The sequence below is a fragment of the Anabrus simplex genome, chromosome 2, assembly GCF_040414725.1.
Source record: "Anabrus simplex isolate iqAnaSimp1 chromosome 2, ASM4041472v1, whole genome shotgun sequence".
Lineage (NCBI taxonomy): Eukaryota > Metazoa > Arthropoda > Insecta > Orthoptera > Tettigoniidae > Anabrus > Anabrus simplex.
In genome coordinates this window covers 481,871,757-481,894,870 of record NC_090266.1, presented here as the reverse complement: position 1 = coordinate 481,894,870, position 23,114 = coordinate 481,871,757, and the positions used below count along the sequence as shown (strand labels likewise).

The 23,114-nt window shown below is 40.1% G+C and overlaps 1 protein-coding gene across 2 annotated transcripts in view; it reads right to left on the bottom strand.

Annotated features, from left to right (window-relative positions):
• Positions 1-23,114, bottom strand: part of mon2 (Mon2 homolog, regulator of endosome-to-Golgi trafficking) — a 583,018-nt gene that overhangs the window by 466,042 nt on the left and 93,862 nt on the right. For both annotated transcript variants that reach the window (XM_067140860.2, XM_067140862.2), the window contains one exon: positions 12,197-12,350. In XM_067140860.2, the coding sequence (XP_066996961.1) occupies positions 12,197-12,350 (154 nt within the window). The remainder of the gene's footprint in view (positions 1-12,196; positions 12,351-23,114) is intronic.

The following is a 23,114-nucleotide window of genomic DNA, read 5'->3' as shown; positions in this document are numbered from 1 at the left end:
TTGTCATGACATGTCTTAGCTCATAATTTGATTGTTTCCAATCTTGAGTTATCATGGCATCCGTGGTATAAAACTTGCTCCATATTTCCTTTTTCTTTGAATAAAGTTCTTGTAGAACACTGTTGTAGGCAGGTGTAGAATGTAGTAGCATCCACTCTCGCAGGTCCTCTATGAAGAACCATTCTCTTACTAGTTTGTATACCAATCGAGAGGGAGTAAATTTCAATAGGTTTAGAACTTTATTTAAATAAATGACTGACGTCTTCTCTAAATCTCTCAAATTATTCTTGGTAAGATGGTCCCATATTCGACGTAGTCCGCAATGCACTATTGAAGAGCTTCATCGCTGTATCCACAGAGAGACTCCGCAGATGCTTGATTTCATTCATGGCTATTACCACAGCAGCGACCTTGTCTTTAACATGTAGCATGAAAGTGGTACCCATGAAAAAAATTAATCCTACATACAGTAGAATCTCGATAATTCAAAATCAGTTCTTTCAAAATCTCGCTTAATTAGAAGATTTCATTCCCAGAAACATGAGGTACGGTTTTGCATGTTATTTCAGTTGTTTAATTTGAAATATGGATAATTCCTAATTCGAAAAACAATGTCGGTCCCATTACTGAAATTCAGACTTTTAATTCAAAACTACCTTTACATTTAAAAAAATAGTATTTTATACAGTACAGTAACTTAAATTCAAAATTTATCCGCGTCATGAGAGAACGCATCTTCCGGAATGTTCAGGGTAGCTCTCCGCACTTTCACTCACTTCGGTGTGCCTACAGTGTGCTTCATATTTGCTAGGTTTGAGTGAAATCGTAAATCTTTTGTATTCAGTGTTTTAAGGAACGCCACAATATCACGTAGCAGGCAGTGTGCGAAGAAGCAGAATCCGTTAATAGTGGCCGTCCCAACAGTTTGCGAGGTGGTGGTGATTAGTGTTTTAAGAGGAAGTACACATGGCTCATATAATCAATTCGTTCTCACCGAGCAATGTTGTCAATGCCGATGAAACTGCATTGTTTCTTTTAATGCCAAGCCCAAACCCCCAAACCCAATGGCACTACAGCCGTTGAAGGGCCTTGGCCTACCAAGCGACTGCTGCTCAGCCCGAAGGCCTGCAGATTACGAGGTATCGTGTGGTCAGCACGACGAATCCTCTCGGCCGTTATTCTTGGCTTTCTAGACCGGGGCCGCTATCTCACCGTCAGATAGCTCCTCAATTCTAATCACGCAGGCTGAGTGGACCTCGAACCAGCCCTCAGGTCCAGGTAAAAATCCCTGACCTGGCTGGGAATCGAACCCGGGGCCTCCGGGTAAGAGGCAAGCACGCTACCCCTACACCAAGGGGCCGGCGCCAAGCCCAACCGGACTTATGATTTTAAAGGAGAGTAGTGCCAGCCGGGTTGGGGTCATTGTACTGTGTTGCAATGCACGCGGAAGCGACAGACTTTATCCACTCGTCATAGGAAACTTCGATAAGCCACGATGTTTTAAGGGCATTGGGGACTTTCCGTGTAAGTACAGGGCATATAAAATGCATGCAATACAGTAATCCAATGAATAAAGCACTTGCACATGAGAGCCAGCATAGATTTCTCCTCGTCTTTGAATCATGCTTTCTTTTTCTTTCGTTGCGCGAGGTTATGTTCGGCAGTGAGTTATCCGAGTGCATTATGTGAATAACGTAAATGCACCTTGCTCGATACATTTTGGAAATAGTTTTTTCCACGACATTTGAAAGGTTTAAACTATGAATCAAGGTTAATTGCATGCAGTAACAGGTCTCAGAATATTTCGTGATGCAAAAAGGGTTGGCATTTCTACATTAAGAGTTGACAGTTAATTCGTAGTCCGATTTTTGTGTCCCAACGACTTCAAATTAACAAGGCTTTACTGTAATGACGTTCAGTACCGGTACACCCCGACTGAATAAGATTAATCTTCACGTGCTGTTGGGTAGGCAACCCGCTCGTCAGAATTATGATGTATTTGCTTACTTTCCCCCGATTCGTAATCGGATAGTTTCGCCTGTGTGTTGTATAGAGTGTGCTGTCTGGTATTAGCTGTATAGAAATATGTTGCGCGATATACCCGGCGATTATATCATGATGAATTTCAATCATGTTTTGAAGAAAAAGGCTACATTTTAATTCGTTATACTGAAAGTTTGAAATTCGTTACAATGACATATTTTAACACATGTTAAATAGGGAAAAGGGAAGGGGCCTAAAAATAATTTTGCTATTCTGAACATTTCATTAAACAGGTGTTCGTTACAATGATATTTTATTGTATTTGTTACAAAATGCAATCCATCATCTTCGGTACTGTATCGTTTTCTCACTATTGAACTGCATCATATCACAGTTCAATTAAATTGGTTTAACACAGTGGAACATTTTGATTTTAGTGCTAAGGAACGAGCTTAGGAACGGTGTGTGACCATGTGGATATACGTGTCAAACCCATAGCAAGCACGGTGTGGCGCTTTTCCCTCTGATGAACCAAGGCAGGATGCTGTAACTTTACTGGTGTAAACCCCGTCGATATCTTGAGTACAATAGGAGATGAGAGAGTCGGCAAACAGCATGCAAAAGACAGAGCAAGAGATTTGAAAGCGGGGAACTACCGAAGAATGCCAGGGTGTTCTCAAACACGAAATATCCAGGTCTGGAATCATTTGAATTTGATCCCGGATATAAGTCACAGAGCGATATCCCACAGATCCAAGAAGAGGACAATTCCATTTGATATTTTCAAAGTAGACTGAGCCATTAAAATGATGTCACTGTGCCTGTTTTGTTCATTTCAACTTGTTTGAAATATTCATCGCGAGGTAACTGGCCGAACACAAAGCGAGCCTGTTGTGTCTCGGGATGTACTATGGGGCGTGTCCCACTAATCAGACTATAAAAGAAGCAAGCATCAGTGCAAATGCCTCCAGTACATCAGCGTCCGCAGTAGCTAAGTTACATTTCAAGGCGTGCGTACTTTCCGCGAGAACGTGATCAGCAAAGCCTATTGTATCAGTGATCGAAGAGACTTAGTAACAATTTGCTTAAGCTCACTCGAGCAACATTTGCTCAGTTAATAATTGTTAAATACGAGTTTGCACTGTGTAATAATTCCGCGTGCGGCTAATGATGGCTAACCACTGTGAAGGACTTGATCGGAACTGGGAAATATCCCTTAATTTGGTAACTGTTTGACCAGAATAACGTCTCGATAGGGGATATTGTCAATTGTATCCTTACCAGGGTTACAACAGTACAATCGTGCACGAACGAAGCGGTGAAGAGAATTGGGATTGACAACCGTTACCAGGTTACAGGGACACATCTCCAACACGTGACTGAAGGCAGCATATCATGGGACCAGAAGCACCGAACCAGAAGACTCCTAGATCCGTCGACAGCAACACTGTCATGAGCTAAATTATACCAATGGAGCGGTTCCGAGGGTACCGCTAACAGCAGAGATGGAGATAAAGATAAGTTGAACTGTTTATAAGCATGAAATGTAGTGATCAGATTCACATGTGGCTCTTTTGTTAAGTGTAAATGGTAATTGTAATGTAAGCCAGAGTGGCATTGGTTTGCTTTCATTTATGTTGTAAATAATGTTTGAGGCTGGATGCATGCTATACCCATCTTATTTCAGTGTTATTTAGAATTGGGATACGAGGGCTATGTCAGGATGCAGAGTAGTGTTTTGGTTGTGCTGAGAGATTTTCACTCATGTCATGCAGACACTAAGGTATAAGCGATGTCATATTCATCTATGCAGATTGGAGGGAACTAAACCTCCTGATGATTGAACGGGAACTTAGAGATGTGTAGAACTAATCTATAGACAGGCTATGCATGATGCAATATTATTGCATGTTTTTCAGTTGATGACGTGTGCAGAGGGCTATCCCCATCGTTGAATTTAGTGAGGTTCATTTACAAAAAATGGCAGGCAAATCCTATCTGTGCTCCAGAACTGAACTGGGGACTATTGAATAAGAGGCCATTATGAGCCATGATTTTTGTGTTGAGGCCTAGAATTGAAGATAGTATTATGGCTGATGTAATGAGCTGTACCTGTTTTGTGAGAGTGTGTACCCCAGACCAGATGTTATAATAAAGTATATATTTAAGAGCCTATAAGCCGAGACTCTCTTTCCACTGGGCAAGTTGCTTCCCAGGTGAAGAGCAAAGAATGTGTGTATCCCGCATAAAGCCTTGAGTGAAAGTATACACATAGTCCCGTTAAATTGAAAGGGTCGTATTTGAGGTTGCTTGAGCCACGCAGACCAAGATTGTGATTGTTTTTTCCCTTGACAGCCAGCTGACCACCTGCTTTGAGAACATCTAGCCAAGAATACTTCAGTGTATTTGTGACTCAGACTGTCACGAGAACTTCACAGATCCTCAGAGCAATTCCTGCTCACTTAGATCAGCAAAGGGTAATACTTATGTCTTTCTTTTACAGATGTTGTTCATTTGTGTCCATTGTTTATATGTGTCTTATGTGTGTGACAGTGGTGTCGATTATTTGTGTTGTTCAGTATTTCACAGCCCATTGGCTGTAGATGGACTGTGAGGTTTCCAAACCTCTATCTTATGCCCACCATCTGGATATCGTGTATTAGAATCACCGTTCTTTTGGCAGGTTGAACTTAGGGTCAGTCCCAAACAAAGTGTTCTTTTTCATAACCAGTTTGTTTGTCCAATCTTAGTCTTCACACAGCAGTGTGAAGGGAAATGTTTGATAAATTTCCAAGTTCTTGGAAATCTTGAGATGCTTGATGATGATGCTTGTTGTTTAAAGGGTCTAACATCGAAGGTCATCGGCCCTCTTTGAAATCTTAAGGAAAGACTAGGTAAATCATTTTTATCAATGCACCCCAGACCAGTCGACGTAGTACACTGTCATATGCCTTCTCAATATCTTTAAATGTCAACACTTAATTCTTCCTGAACTCCCATATTTTCTCCATGATGTTCCTTAATGCAAAAATTGATGATGATGATGATGATGATACTTGTTTAAAAGAGCCTAACATCTGGGTCATCAGCCCCTAAACACAAAAATTAGATAAAACGTTGATCTATCTCCTCTACATCCATATTGCTCTCCTTCCGTTTCCTTTTCTACTTTCATTGTCTAATATCCTTTTGAAGAACTTTGCTACATGTGAAATTAGGGTGATTCCCCTATAACTGCTGCATTCTCTCTTATCACCCATCTTGAATACTGGAATTATTAGAGCCTTCCTCCAATCTTCTGATACTTCTCTCCATATCACTCAAAATAATCTATATATCCAATGTAACCCTACTGCTGCTGCCTTTAACTTCGCTGTAGTTACCTCATCCACACCTGATCCTCTGCCACTTTTCATCTTCCTTATAGCTCTTTCTATTTCCAACATTGTCATATCTTCATTTTGGTTTTCTTGCATCATTTCTTCTTTATGTTTCTCCTCTTCCTTCAGGTCTTTGAATTTGATATAAGTAATTCAGCAAAATAGTCCTCCCATTGCAGGAGGATATCCTGTCTTTGTGTCAAAATTTATCCTGTTAATACCAATATAAATTTTGAATCTCCTCTCCTGTTTACTTTGCTTTTAACCCCTTGATGCCGACCTACATATGCCGTATAGATATTCCTTTCTTCCATATGCTGCCGACCCTTGTAGGCCTGACTTCATTTTGTTCTAGCTTGTAAAGTTTTAAAGTTGTTGAGATGGAAAGGGTATATCTATGAAGGTGAAGATCTCTGCCTTCCCTGTATGTATGAATCAGCCCAAATAAATGTTTTTTTTTTCTTTCTAAAGAGTTATAAATAGTTTGACCTCTTCCACTTGAGAGCATAGAGACTTAAATTTCTGCTGCATTCTAGCGGATATGTATTTCATTACAGGATGTTTCCTTATGCAAATTGACAGTATAAATCACCATCTTTCCCCTGATATGCAAGCTGACATGATCTGGTGAGAATTTCTAATTCTTTCAACGCCTTGAAACCTATTACGACCCGTAATTGCTAATACTGCTTTTTGTTTTACGTCCCACTAACTACTTATATGGCTTTTGGAGATGCCGAGGTGCTGGAATTTAGTCCAGCAGGAGTTCTTTTATGTGCCAGTAAATCTACCGACATGAGGCCGACGTATTTGAGCACCTTCAAATATCACCAGACTGACCCAAGATCGAACCTGCCAAGTTGGGGTCATAAGGTCAACGACTCAACCATCTGAGCCACTCAGCCTGGCACGACTCGTCCCACTGTCACTTTAAAATACAATATTGCATGGCATAGAAGCATGCAATGGTGCAGTATGGATGAAAAACAAGTAATTAAGTTATAATAAATCAGACGATAACAGCACTACACCAGACTGAACTGAGCAAAGCGAGAGTGGACGCATAACATACGGAATGAGAGTGCAAGGTGAGTGCGACCAAGTAAAGGACAGCAAAATACACCAAAGTACTTGCTCTCTTTCTCACAAACTAACTGTCCCATTAACCTGGGATTTGTGCTAAATTAATATATTTTAACTATTGTTTCTGGTTTGTCCACTAAAAGTAACTGAGACAATGATTACCCTAGTTTTTACTGCATTATGAAACAACCCATGCAAATACAAGAACATCACTTTCATTCCGTACAAAATGTGGAAGGTCTCCTCTCCATTATTAGACTATAAGGTAAATATAAATTCAATGAATACAAATTACATTGATTTGAGTCTACTGTAAATGTTTCAAACTAAGCTAAACTGTTATAACAGTGAATTCTTAAAGATATTGCTGCATTTTCTTAGTGCTCACATCTGAAGCACATCCGTCCACTGAGTAAAGCAGCACTCAAATGTTCCCAGTAGCTGAGGGGCTAACCAATCCATATAACACTTTCCTACTTCCTTTAACATCATCTTGCGAGGTTTCTGTGAAGTTTTTCTAGCACTTCTGTTTCCCTTCTCGTACAATCTTCTCACATGCTTTCTTTACTTCATGATACTTTTGCCTACTCTCCGTATTTCTGTCTCCTATCCAGCTCCTCCATGCTTTTCCATCTTTCACTGCACCCCTTGCTTTGTTATTCCAATAGGGTGTCTCCTTCCCCTTCTTTTTACCTGATACTCTAACATGTGTATCTTCTGCACATTTCACCATTCCTTGTTTGAACTTGTCCATTTCCACTTCAACACTGCTAACCTCTGCTTTAGGAATTTGTTTTTTCAATTCTTCTTGGAACTTTCCTTGTGCTTCCTTTTCCTTTAATTTCCATGCCTTTACTTTTCTTTCTCTTGTGTCTTTTAATTTCACTATTTTTCCAAGTCTTAATTTAGCTACTACAATGATATGGTCTCCTTCAGTCATCTCTTGGCATAACTGTCACATCTTCCAATTGTCCGCATTTCTCTTTCTCAACTAAAATCAGATCTATCATTGTTTATGTTTTCCTTTGTCCCCATCCATATCTAGTTACTTTTTGGCTGTTCTTCTTTCTGAACCATGCATTGCCTACTACAAATCCATTCCTCTCACAAAAATCTACTAGTAGCTTTCCTTCTGTATTTTTATTTCAGTAACTGAAAGGACAAATTATTTCTTCTTTACTTTGCCTGTCTATTCCTAAGTGAACATTCATGTCTCCCGTTATCATCACTTCTTATCTATGATGCACCTCTCCAGTTCCTCCAAGAACTCCTCTAGACTCTTCAACATTACCTGTCTGAGGTGCACGTACTTGGATAAAATCTTGCACTCCACTCTCCAAGCCAAATCTGATTTGCATGATTCTGTCATATACCTGGTGGACCTTCTATATGTACTGTACCAGGTCTACCCTCACAATTAAACCTACTCCATTATTGCAGTTTACACCTCCACTCTAAACCAACTGGAACCCCTTACTCAATCTCTTCCGACCTTTGCCTTTCCACTTGGTATCACTCAGTCCCAACAATGCAAAGTCTTTCTTTTCCATGTATTCTATCAGTTCCTCTGTCTTGCCATGAAGGGTCAAGACATTCATGGTTGCAATATTCATTGCTGGCTGCCCACTTTTCACAGCTCCCCCAGAGTCAGGACACCACGAACTGTGCATCACTTTTGGGGGACGTCCAAACTGTTTCCGAGGACTTGACTCACACTAAATAATTTTATAGGCTATTAGTACGATGGCCTCGCAACACCCAAAGGCATTTTATACCCACTTCCAGGATTCTTTCAGGCTGCCCCTACCAAGAGGAAACAGACGTCTTTTGCAGCAGTCCACATGCTAGGTGGGCATTTGTGGTGTTATCCCCACGGAGGGACCATCAGCCCTCCTAACGAGCCTCATCTGCCTCAAGCCACTGGCCTCTTTATATTGTACTTATATTTATCCCTGACTCCAGGGCTGCCTCTACTGCCACCTCCATTGTACCGAAGTCCACCTTCTCCGCCGTAGATGCTATTGAGTTCTTCACTCGTAACCCTGTGCTGAGACCCTTACCAAATGTTACACACCGGGACATGGTGCTCTGCGACTGACATAGGCAGGGGTGCCACTCCCTGGGTAGAGCTGCCTGTGAAGAGGAACTCTAACTGCTACCTGAACCTAAAAACTAACATCAGTAAAAGAATTTGTCTCATGGATATGGTTCATGATAAACCAGAGGGTATTTTTTATGTTGCACCTGCACAGATAGGTCTTATCATGACGATAGGAAAAGGCTAACAGCGGGAAGGATGTGACCGTGGCCTTAATTAAGGTAACACCCACGCTCTTTTTTTTTTTTTTTTTTTTTTTACGTCTCACTGACACAGAGAGATCTTATGGCAATGATGGGATAGGAAGAGGTTAGGAAAGGGAAGGAAGCAACCATGACCTTGATTAATAGGGCCCAGATGTTGATGACATATCATCTTTTTACTGAGCTGTCTAAAACAATGCTGAAGCATATATAAACTCCGGCCGGGCTACCCCGGCTTCAAATATGTCATATTCATTTTGCATTTTTTGCTATTTTTCCATTTTAAGAGCATTTTTTAAGTTTTGTAGATTTTTGGGTGATATTTTAGCGAAATCGGCCTTTTAAGGTCATTTTTTCCAATTTAGTCATGTCACAGCTTTATATGAGGGAGTTATGTTTCTCAGAGTTAAGAACAAGCTAGTAGCTGATACAAGATAATTTAAAATATTGAAATAAAATATCCTTGAAAGCAACTTCTTCAGTAATCCCTCTGTTGACCTGCTGAGCCTAACACAGACGGAGATTTTCTTTCAGGTTTTTCTCCCTTAGCCTTTGGTGTCTAGTCACCTCAACCTATAAGGCAGCAGGTTGTACTCATATTAATCCCTGAATACAGGGCTGCCTCTTCCGCCATCTCCACCGTACCAAAGTCCACCTTCTCTGCTGTAGAAGTCGTTGAGGTCTTCACTCGTAACCCTGAGCTGGGACCTTTACCAGATGTTACACACCGGGTCAGTGTACTCTGGAACTCACATACACAGCGGCGCCACTTCCTGGGTAGGACTGCCTCCGAAAAGGGTCCCTACCTGCTACCTGCAATGGTATGGTCACATGAAAAGAATGAACCCTCAAAGGACTCCTCAAACATACTCTGACCACAATGTTCCTGGGAAGGGACCAAAAGGAAGACCTCGTGATGTTTGGGAAAAACAGATAATGAAGGACCGTGAAATTAGAGATGTGAACTGGTGTCGCATATATGAGCAGCATCTGTGGATGGATAGAACAAACTGGAGGAGGCTCGTACACAACCGCACCCGGCTTGCTGGAGCGAAGAAATGATGATGATGAAATAAAATATTTCAGTATTACTATTGGTAGTAAAATATATATCTTGGATGCAGAAGGTTATGGGGGTAGATATACAGATACTCTTGTTTTCGTCGCAAACCAGTTATTAGTGGAATGGAATGTTACCTGCTCTGTTGACCAAGGTCAGCTGTGGCAAGGTAGAAAGGGGAAGGGGTGGATATTCTTGTCTCAGTTCCACATAGTTCACAACAAGAGATATTAGTTCATTCATTGCCGCTTTCAAAATGCCTAAAATAAAACTGAGTGTGTCAATGCATTTAGAACAACTAATATCAGAATTTGATGACAATGTGTTTTCTATCGATGGAAGCATATTGTTTTGCAAACTGTGTGGAACTAAAGTAGCTGCTGAAAGAAGATTTACTGTAACGCAACATATCGGTCGCGATAAACACATTCGTGCTCTTCAGCGTGTTTCAAATAAACCTGCCACTCAGCGCTTACTGCCTTTGGTTGCTTCGACTTCTGGCAAGTCCTCACAGTTCAGTAAAGAATTGTGTGATGTATTTGTATCTGCAAACATTCCGCTGTGTAAACTCAACAGCCCGAAATTACGTGAATTTTTGGAAAAACATATGAATCAAGAAATACCAGACGAATCAACTTTATGTAAGAATTATTTGCCGCAGTGTTACGAAGACACATTAAACAAAATAAGATCTGAAACTCGCGGGAAGAAGATATGGGGTTTCAATCGACGAATCTTCAGATGGTATGGGGCGTTATATAGCCAACGTTTTGATCAGAGCTTTAGAAGTGCATACACCAGGTGAAATATTTTTATTGACTACCGAAGTGTTAGGGAAGACCAATTATTCTACCATATCAAAACTGTTTGATAGTGATATGTTTCTTCTGTGGCCTGAGGGCATCAAACATGACGATGTACTTTTACTTTTAACTGATGTTGCACCGTATATGGTACGAGTAGCTAATTCATTGAAGCCACTCTATTCTAAAATGGTCCATATTACATGCCTTGCCCATGGACTGAACAGAGTTTGTGAAGAAGTATATATCTTGGATGCAGAAGGTTATGGAGGTAGGTATACAGATACACTTGCTTTCGTTGCAAACCCGTTTTTAGCGGAATGGAATGTTACCTGCTCTGTTGACCAAGGTCAGCTGTGGCGAGGTAGAAAGAGGAAGATCTTTACCCCAGTGGACAGGCTTATAGCGAACGTTAAGGAAGTTTTCTTAAAAGCACCCTAGCGAGTCACACGTTTCAGAGCTGAAGCTCCAGACACTGCATTACCTCCACAACCCATCATAACACGCTGGGGCACGTGGTTAAACGTGTGTATGTATTATTGTGAAAACTTCAAGTTAGTAAAGGAAATAGTGCAGACTTTTGACAGTGAAGAAGCTGCAGCAATAAAAATTGCCGAGGACATGCTATCTGAACCAAACACTGAAGGTAGTTTGGCCTTCATAAAATCATATTTTGCCTTATTGACAGCAACAATCACATCGTTGGAGAAAACAGGCGAAGAAATGGTTGATACCGTTTCCTTAATCAACCAGGTGGAAACTAGTCTTAGCAATAATCGTGGCAAACTGAAAAAAGTGCTGGACAAAAACACCAAGTATAAAACATTATGCAAAATCTCAGACATTCTTTCTGGTGAAAACTACTGCATGGATTGGTTTGAGGAGGATTTAGCAGCAAACGACCTTCCTCACTTCAAGTACGCTCCAATCACATCAGTTGATCCCGAATGCAGCTTTCCGTGATATAAAAACTTGGTGGCTGATAACCGCAGATCATTTACATTTGACATCAGAATGACATTCGTAGTGCAGTGCAACTCACACTAAAGTGAACATAAACCTTTTGTTAAGTGCTAGAAATCTATTTTGATTCATTTTTCAGTTTGATCTTAAGATGTCATTTTTTAAATATTGGTGAGTTTTTAGACCATTTATTAAAGTACTTTTTAAACGTTTTAAGGGCCTTTTTAAAACTTTTTTTTACGGCATCAACACCCAGACCCTATTAATTAAGGTACAGCCCCAGCATTTGCCTGGTGTAAAAATGGGAAACCACAGAAAACAAACTTCAAAGCTGCTGACAGTGGGGTTCGAAGCCACTATCTCCCAAACGCAAGCTGATAGTTACACGACTCAAACCATGCAGCCTCTTGCTTAGTAATTAAGGTACAGTCCCAGCATTTGTCTGGTGTGAAAATGGGATACAATGGAAAACTATCAGAGTATTTTAAGACATTACTTGTTGAAAGTATATGATCTGGCTATTTGAACTAAATTAAGTTGCAATATTTGTACAAAATCAAACAATGTATTATTGTTGTAGTAAACAGAATCAAGGAGTTTGAAAGTAAAACTTATTAACATACTATGTTGACTTAGCTTGACCACTGGAAAATGTTGCTACAACGGGAAGCCAAACACCTCTGGAGAAAAATCCTGGCTGAGGAGACACTCCAGGTCCAACTGGCATTCCAGCCAGAAGGGCAGGTGGCTGGCCTTGAGCTACAGGAACTGCAGCACCTGAAACAAATATGCTATGATAGTTTCAGTAAAACAAGAAGTACCTAAAACTGAATTTGATGTGAATACACTGGCAGAAAATGAAATCCCAATACCAGGAAGACACATGTTTAGAGAAATGCAATTTATGTTAAGCAACTGTCTAGGTAACATATTTGTTTCATTGAAGTTTCCAGGTCACAGGTTCAAGTATGTGTGATAAAACATGTGACATGGTGGTACACTAATAACCACTGTAGTTGCCACGATTTCGAATGCAAGCATTCAAATGTCCATGCCTTGTGTGGTACAGGGGCCGTACATAATTTTATGGGATGGAGTTCCAAGCCTGTTGCACTCAGTCAGTCAAATCGGTAATGGTTAATGCTGATATTAAAGGACGCTGGATTTGACGTCCCATACGTGCTCAATTGGCAACAGGTCTTGTGATATCACAGGCCAAGGCAAATGTTCGACACACTGTACAGGATGATCATAAAGTCCCATTACCCTCTATGTATTACATAGATGTTAATGAATTGTTTCTTATTGTTGCAGGTGTTAATATACATCTAAATCATGGCTGATGAGTCCACTTACACCATGGAGGAAATGATCGTAATGAACACATGGGCTCACGAATGACCCCATACACTATAATATAATGTTTTATTATGTACAATCGCTATTAAGCAGGTTCACCAACAGCTGATGATGACCTATTTACAGGTCGAAACCGGTACTGTTTTAATGTAAATAATTCTAAACATTTTGTAAAATGAAGTATTGATTACGTGGAAAACTAGTCCTTCATACTTGTGGACCCCATACAGGAAAATCAATGAGAGGTATTCAGCATGATTTCACTGTAATGCTTCAGAAACCTTCCCCACCAAAACCAACAATTTTATGGTGGGAGAAAAAGTTTTTTGCAACTGGTTGCATAAAAGATAAGCCCCGCTCAGGACGACCATCAACAAGACTGGAAACGTGTGTGGAGGCTGCAATGTCTGCCGAACATTCGCCAAAGAAGTCCATTCATAAGCGGTCACAGGAAGTGGGAGTTCCATACTCAACATTACAAAAACATGTGAAGAAGTTAAAGGCATTTAAACCTTCGTTTGTAAAAGAATTGAGTGGTAATGACTTCAAAAATGTCATGAGGCTTGTGGGCGAACACTCTATGTCTTTACAACTCTTCATTCGAGGGGGAAAGTGTATTTCTCAAATGAGTGTGTGATATATCACAGTGCAAAAGCGAGAAACATTTATTTCTGGAATATAGAAAACCCACATTTTTATGAAGAACTTGAACACTACCAACCACATGTCATGATCTGGGCTGCAAAGCCTGCAACCCACTTGGTAGGTCCATATTTCTTTGACAGTGCTGTGAATCAAATTGTGTATCTCACCACATTCGTGACTGGTTTATTCCACATCCACAAGATCAGGGACTGCTCAGTCATATATGGTTCCAGCAGGATCACCAGCCCATTATGCTATTACTCTTAGAGAATATCCCAATGAGGTATTTCCTGATAAATGGATTGGATGTGGTTCTCTCCATTTGCTTGCACTTTTGGAGTGGCCACCCTCAAGTAATGATCTGTCATCTTGCAACAATGCATTATGGGGGTTCATTAAACAGGAGGTTGCTGCCACATGTTACGAGACAGTTGAAGAAATTTAAGAATGCAGTTCAATGTGCAGTTACTGCCATCACACCAGCAATGTTGAGGAGAATTTCACATCATACATGGAGGAGAATTATACTCTGTTATGAAAACGATGGTGGACACACAGAAACTCTGGAATAAATAACAAAGAATAGTCATACTACCTCAAAGTTGTCCTCTGTCATGATCCCACATTAATACAATGCAACCATCTATGAATATGTGGATACACAATAGGAGTAATAGGACTTTGTGATCACCCTGCAGAACACACTGGGTGACAGCAGCGGTATGAGGACGAGCATTATCCTGTTGGAAAACACCCCCCTTGAATACTGTGAATGAATGGCAGCACAACCAGTTCAATCACAAGTCTGACGTACCAATCCGCTGTCAAAGTTCTTGGTATAACAACGAGAGTGCTCCAGCTGTCATAGGAAATCATTCCCCAGATCATAACTCCAGGTGTAGGTCCAGTGTATCGACACCACAAACAGCTTGGTTTCAAGTGCCCACCTAGCCTCCTCCTTACCAAGCTACAGCCATCATTGGCACCAAGACAGAAGCGGCTTTCATCTGAGAACACAAAGGACCTCCACTCCACCCACCAATGAGCTCTACCTTGACACCACTTAAGTCGCAGGTGACAGTGACTTTGAGTTAGTGGTGTGAACTCCACAGGACATCTGGCTCAGAGCTGTCCCTCAAGCAATCAATTTGTTGCTGCTCGCTGTGTCAGTCTGGTATGAACTGAAGCCCTAATGGCTACTGCAGATGCAGTACAATCCACCAGAGCCATGTGACGAATATGGCGGTCATTCCTTTCCGCAGTTGCCCATGTGAGGCCGGACTCTGGTCTTCCTGACACAGTGCCTTCCCATGACCATTGTTGCCAACACCGATGCACTGTGGATACATTCCTGCCAAGTCTTTCTGCAATATCGCGGAAAGAACATCCACCTTCTCATGACCCTATTCCATGGCCTTCATTCAAAGTCAGCAATCTGGTGATATTGCCTTCTTCGTCTCCTTAAAGGCATGTTTGACTCACACCTACCTCACAACGTCAACACCAGATGATGACTAACGTTCACGAAGTGTACAGCGCATATTTAAAGCAAACTTGCTTTGCAAGGTCATAGTGGCACTACTAGCACCACTACTAGTTACACAAGTTTGGACTCCAACATTTCAAACACATGAAGTATGGAATTAATAAGGGTACATTCACAGAAAGTTCTACAGATTCTTGCCGGGATCTTCAAACTTCTGTAATTTTACCATAAATGTTGGTTGAATCATGGACATTTCAGTCAGTTTAGGATAGTCATGGATATATCTCAACCAGAGAAAACTGTGTGAACTAATAATGCATATATACATACAGTTGAACTTGACTTATACATATATGAAGGTGAAGAGAAGATTTTATGTATACAGGTAACTAAGAATTACTTAAAATCAGGTTTACATATTGTCATATGATTATTAAAATTATTTTATCAACTTTCAGGAATAAGATTAAAGACAGATTATTTCAGAGATATAAGATAACAATGTAATTTATACTTATGATTCTTTTAATATATCAGGTCTGCAGAATTATTGACTTTGCATTGTCTGACTCGTTGGCTGAGTGGTCAGCATTGAGGCCTTCGGTTCAGAGTTGTGTCAGTTCAATTTCCAGATGGGTCGAGGATTTTAATCTTGTGTGATAAATTTTTTGCCTTGGGTTCTGGGTGTCTGCACTTGTCCAAACTTTCTCCTTTTGATATTCAGACAACACACCACACTGCCAAATGCCAGGGTGATCAAATCCTTCCACATACGCAAGGGCACCTAGCCGTAAAACAGGGTGAAATCTACATACATACATACATACATACATACATACATACATACATACATACATACATACATACATACATACATACATACATAATGGGTGGCCTCCGCGGCTCAGGCGGCAGCGTGCCGGCCTCTCACCGCTGGATACCGTGGTTCAAATCTCAGTCACTCCATGTAAGATTTGTTCTGGACAAAGCGGAGTAAGGACAGGTTTTTCTCTGGGTACTCCGGTTTTCCCTGTCATCTTTCATTCCAGCAACACTCTCCAACATCATTTCATTTCATCTGTCAGTCATTAATCATCGCCCCAGAGGAGTGCGACAGGCCTCAGCAGCCGGCACAATTACTATCATCGCCGCATTCATTAATTCCATACCTGACATGGTCACTGACTGGAAAACAGGCTGTAGGTTTTCATTTTCACATACATAATGGGCCGATGCATAAGTTCGTGCGGTTCATAAATTTTATATTTTATTTTACTGTCACTGTTACGCAAAGTAACTCACAATCACTCAGTGATGTATTCACCTCCACTCTCTATGACCTTCTGCCAACATTCAGGTAGCAGCTGAATGCCTCGCCTGTAGAACTGTTTTGGTTTTGACTGGAAGAAATCTGTTAGCCAGGCTCAAGAGCTTTGTCAGGAAACAATTGCCCCTGAATGTGGTTAGAAAGAGAGCGGAAAAGATGGAAATCTGAGGGGGCAAGGTCTAAAGCAAGTTGCTTTATGTCGCACTGACACAAATAGGTCTTATGGCGACGATGGGACGGGAATGGGCTAGGAATGAGAAGGAAGTGGCCATGGCCTTAATTAAGGTACAGCCCCAGCATTTGCCTGGTGTGAAAATGGGAAACCACGGAAAACCATCTTATATGTATTCTGCATTCATTCCTAATATTTTGTATAAAAATTCTTTACTGTCTTCGAACTTAGCATCAAATAAGACTTTAACTACCATTATTGTCAATACTGTACATATGACAGCCTTGTTTTGAGTGAAAATTCACCAATGTGTTCACTAGTGTAACATTTTTTAATCAATTTGATATTTTGTTAATGATAAGATCTTGTAAATGTTTTTTAATGTATTCGCTCATGCTACATATTTGTATAATTTCCAACCAGACGTCTGGTAGAATTTTGAGGTATTTGATATGACTGATGATGCCCCACAGAAGGAGCGAAACATGTCTCAACTATTTTAACGATGTTTAACTAATATGTTAACATTTTGTACTGTATTGAATAGGTTGAGTTAAAATAAATTTCTTATCTATATATATAAAATAAGAGTTTTGTCTGTACATTGCTCAGAATTTGAAAAGAATGGTATTTCTGTATCGGTCATGTCCACAGTAACAAGAAAATGAATTTTTTATTTTTCCGTAATTTCTGTCTGTCTGTCTGTCTGTCTATCTGTCTGTCTGACGCATCATGAGAAAACGGCTGAAGAGAATTTAATGAAAATCGGAATGTAAAGTCGGGTGATTAACCGCTACAATCTAGGCTATAAATTATTTTACTCACGCTGAGAAAAATGGTAGTTTAGGGGAAGGCCTGAAATTTAGTTGTCAAATATTTATTTTATAAGTGGTCGTATCTTCACGAAAATTGGTATGCAAAGTCGGGGAATAGGTCGCTATAATCTAGGCTGTCAGTAATATTATTCACACTGAGTGAAATGGTAGTTTAGGGGAGGGCCTGAAATGTAATCTATATATAAAATAAGCGTTTTGCCTGTGCATTGCTCAGAATTTGAAATGAATGATATTTCTGTATCTGTCATGTCCACAGTAACAAGGAAATGCATTTTTTACTTTTCCGTAATTTCAGTCTGTCTGTCTGTCTGTCTGTCTGTCTGTCTGTCTGTCTGTATGTATGTACACGCATCAATAGAAAACGGCTGAAGAGGATTTAATGAAAATCGGTATGTAATGTCGGGTGATGAACCACTGCAATCTAGGCTACAAATTATTTTATTCACGTTCAGCAAAATGGTAGTTTAGGGGAAGGCCTGAAATGTAATTCTCAAATAAGTTATTTATGTTATTAGTGGTCGTATCGATAAATACTACATAACTAACATAACTTTAGTTATGTCGTAAGTTAGTAGTAGTTATGTAAGAAGTTATGAAATTTCCGATCACGTGTGTCTTATACATTGCTACCGTACCGCATATAATCAGAGATATTCATGAATTTGGATTTTTGTTACTAAGTCCATATCAGCGCCGAGTCACGAGAAAATGGGTAAAGAGAAAATCGGTATGTAAAGTCTGAGAATAAGGAACTACAATCTACGATATAAATAATTTTGTAAGAGACCCGAATATGACAGAGTCGAAAGAAAACTAACGTGAAGGCCTGCAATATAGAAAGCTCATGAACTTGATCAACAATAACATTACATTGACCATTGTTTGTTGTGATGTGCTTTTTGTCTTCTGTTTCCACTCATCCCTGATAGATAGGATTACTGCAGCGTACCGAGATTTTTTTAATTTGCTTGACGTCGCACCGACGCAGGTAGGTTTTATGTCGACGATGGGATAGGAAATGAATAGTGGAGTGAAGGAAGCGGCCTTGGATTTAAGGTAGAGCCTGGTGTGACTGGTGTGAAAATGGGAAACCACGGAATACCATCTTCAGGTTTGCCGGCAGTGGGGTTCGAATCCACTATCTCCCGGATGCAAGCTCACAGCTGCGGGCGCCTAACCACATGGGCAACTCGCCTGGTCGTACCGACTGTAACAGTCTGCCTGTATATTGGTGGAAAGTAGCTGGAGAGTAAGATAACTTTCTTCTTTAGCATGCCATTCCTCTGGTTCATACATTTTCTGATATATCTGGTACGTAACACACTGGTTCATCATTGTATTCGAGTTATTCAATCCCTACTCTGAGGCACTGATTGGAATGAGTAGTGTGCATATTTAACGGAATAATGACAGAGGAGTGCTCACGGCAGTCTGCGACCTGGTTATTCCAGCTCTGGAACTTTGGACTCTTAGATCGGCACCTTAGTACTGTTCGTTGAAAGTGAGAAAGTGTGCGGTTTTTCATTTGATCGAGTATTTTATATGATAACATTGCTTTCAATCGCTACATTCCTACTGACGTTTTTGTAATGACCTATGTTGAATTCAGTTAGGAAAACCACCAAGTCAGTCTTTCTGAGAATCCCGTAGTGAAGCACGGGTACATCAGCTAGTATTATTATAAATTAAGATTCTTTCAATACGGAGAAAATGATTTTCATTACTTGTAATCTTCAGGGCTGCCGACAGCAGGGTTCGAACCCACTATATCCCGAATACTGGATACTGGCCAAACTTGACTGCAGCTATCGAGCTCGGTAGGGGCAAGGTCAGGGAAATACAGAGGATGAGGAAGAGGTTCTCAGCCAAGTTCAGCAATCACACCTTTGGTCAATTGTGCTGTATGCGGATAAGCATTATCATGGAGCAATAGAACTGGTTGTTGTCTTTGTCTTTTGTTGACAATAGCAATGGCAAGCCATCTTAGCTGGTCACTATACACAGCAGAGGTAATCGTTACATTTTTTGGAAAAAGTTCATGGTGAAGAATCCCATCTTTGTTCCACCAAACACACAACATGATTTTCTGTGGATGGGCACTATCTTTGGCACAGGGAGTTTTTTTTTTTGGATAGGCTGAGCCACTCTTTCCTCTTCATGTTGACATACATGCACCATTTCTCTTCACCGGTGACAATGTTCCAAAGGAATGCTTCGTGCCTATCACAAGCCAACCGGTGCCAGGCAAGCAATGACGAACAGATGTTTACTCTTTGATTTTTGTTACTGTCATTTAACACATGTAGTACCCATATACCCAATTTCTGTACCTTACCCATCGAATGCAAATGGCGTACAATAGTTGACTGATCACATTCAAAAACGAGGATTCTCATGAAGCAACCCATTCAAGCTATTTTCGTCAAAATCTGAAGGACTTCCACAACGTGGATCATCAGACAAGTCAAACCGTCCTGCTCGAATGCGGGAAAATCATTTTTGTGCCGTTCTTTCAGCAATTGTTTCATTCCCGTACACTTCACAAATTGTTCTCGCAGCTCCTGCTACACTGGATCCTCAGTTAAACTCAAAGAGTAAAATATGTCGGAAATGTTCACTTTTCTCAACTTGACATTCCACATCCATTTGTCTGAAATATATACAAACAACATGTTCACAATCAAGAAAACCTGTGTTTTACAACACACAAACTCCATACTCAGTTAAAACAACGGAATAAGGATAAGCAATCCCTTCACGCCACATTGTTGCCAACCCAAAAGAATACCGCACGAACTTATGCATCGACCCATACATACATACATACATACATACATACATACATACATTATTTGTTTACCATAAACCTTTACAGTATCTATGGAAGGCCAAGCAAAAAGGACAGGTCCCCTACACGTAGTGCCCCCTGCGACCCCACAAGTGTGGGAAAAGCAGTAGAAGAGGAAGAAAAAGAAGAAAGCATTGACTTTGCACACGATTTTAAAAACTTTTTCTACAATAGTGAGAGTTTCTTTTACTAATGTCTCTGCAAAGTGAGGTATAAGCAATAGTTTTAGTTTTAGGTGGATTAATGCCCACTTCTCGTACAAATTTTACTTTCTCATTCAGTTTATAACTTTTCTCTTTATGCTCTCTATGGCTGACTGATAGCAACATACAATTTCTACTGATAGAACCACAGATTTTATTACTCAATATGGCAAATGTCAGCTCTTGGTGATGTGCCTCATTTTCATTATCTTGCTTACAGTTAAAAAGGGAGAGTGTTCTACGTCCCAAACACGTCTCGTAATATTTCTACTTTAGCATTATGCTGCACGGTCACTTCCCATGACCAGAGCAACCCTCCGACATCTGCAACTAAAGTACTGCCACCGACAATGCTGACTCTAATGTACTGCATTTCCAATTCAGCTGTATTTTGGTCAACAACAGGAATTCATACGTCTACACCGAGCGAGCTGGCCATGTGGTAAGGGTCGCGTAGCTGTGAGCTTGAATTTGGGAGATTGTGGGTTTGAATCCCACTCTGAATATGGTTTTCCGTGGTTCTGAATATGGTTTTCCATGGTTTCCCATTTTCACAACAGGCAAATACTGCGGCTGTACCTTCAACATATTAGTGCAACAGTAAACCACTATCATAAAACACCATACGTCTATGGCATTATTATATCTCTGTTACGTGCAAATCAACTGTCTTGTAATTTTTCTCCTTTAGTTAAAAACCGTACAGTCACTTCCCACGACATTCGTTACACTACCACATGCACCCATCCAACATCAGCAGTCTAAGTCCCGCTATCAACAAAGCCAATTCTAACGTACTGTATTTCTAACTCGCCTGTGTTTTGATGTCGGCAACATTATTTTAATTTTGTTAAGTACAAATATACTAAATTTAACAAAAATTAATATGTATAACACCGAATTACATATAAATGGGTTAATTAACATGTTTTTAAGTTATATTTTGCCGCCGAGCAGAGTGGCTCAGACAATTGAGGCGCTGGCCTTCTGACCCTAATTTGGCAGATTGAATCCTGGCACAGTCCGGTGGTATTTGAAGGTGCTCAAATATGTCAGCCTCATGTTGATAGATTTACTGGAACGTAAAAGAACTGATGGAGTAAATTCTGGCACCTCCGCATCTCCAAAAACCGTAAAAGTAGTTAGTGGGTCGAAAAGCCAGTAACATTATTATTATTATTATTTTTATTACATTTTGCCGAGACCTACATAAATTTACATATAAAACATAATTATGCAGAACTGAATTACATATAACCCAGTCTCAATTGAACTCTGGAAACATTTTAGAGGGGAGAAATGCTGAATGTCAAGGAAAACATTTTTATTTTCTGTATTACAATGAGTTTTAAAGAGACAAGCATAACTGGCTAATTTTAAGGTATATCAATGTTTTTCCAGTCAAATGGCAAATGCAACTTTTCTCATCACATCGTTATAGAGGTCTAATACTTCCATTAACAACTGTTCTAATTGCCACGATCATGATGATAGCACATGTAAATCAGTCATGTGAGCAGTAGTATTGCATGGGCTGATGGTCCTGTTGTCTTACCTCTTAAAACTATAATTATTACCACTGGTGTACCAGAAGACAATGAAAGCCAGAATTTAATCACTGTAAATGCTTACTGATATTTTAAAAACAATAAATAATCAATTTATGAAGTGGACCTAATGATCAAGGCCATCACCAAACATTATTAGTTCTCTGAATTACTGTTATGTGAATGGGGTCTTCAGTCATAAAAAGGGTCTGAAGTCTCAGGGTGAGTGGTTTATGATAAACTACCATACATGTTTACTTACATCCCTCCCCAGCTTCACAAAGGAGTAATTCTCAATTTATGGTGATAGGCTTTATGAGATTTCCTCACAGATGCTATCAGTTGTTTTCTTCCTGATATATGTACATAGTTCAATGTCTGGCTCCTTGGCTGAAAGGTCAGAGTCAAACTCTTCAGTTGACGGGACCTCGGGTGCAAGTCCCAGCCAGACTGGGGATTTTAGCCACATCTGGGTTCATTCTTCTGACTCAGGGCTGGTATTTGTCTTAATACACATCTTCATTTACATACATCGCACCCCACTACCAAATACCAAAATCCCACAGAGATATGCAATAGTGAATATATCTCTCTCTAAAGGGTTGGTATTAGGAAAGGTATCTGGCCATAAAGCTGGACTGAATCTACTACATCCAGTGCTGGCCCCAAAAGAACTAGGAAACTGCCAGAAAGAAGAGGATACAGTATGTAGTTCTGTGCAATGTTTTCCCAAGGCCATCCATCTGCCAGTCTGTTAGCTCACTCCTTTCTCCCCATACGATATTTAAACCATTCTTGTGTCTTCACTAAAATGAAAATAACTTCTAAAGCATTCCCGCAAATTATATACTAAAGAGGGTACTTTTAACTTAAGAATATTACTAATGTGAATAATTAATTTATTTAATGAAGATTATATGATTAATATCAAAGGATGGTTTCTAATTTTAAGGTTGACATTTCATTGCAAACTATATTAGAAAAGCACTTACTGAAGGCTGACTTTTACAGATAGGTGAACACCATTTTCTTGAAGGGCCTTTAATGCTCAACAAATCTTCCACTTAGGGACTATCACTGACGGTTTAGAGAGCATAAGCAAAGAAATCACTCAGATG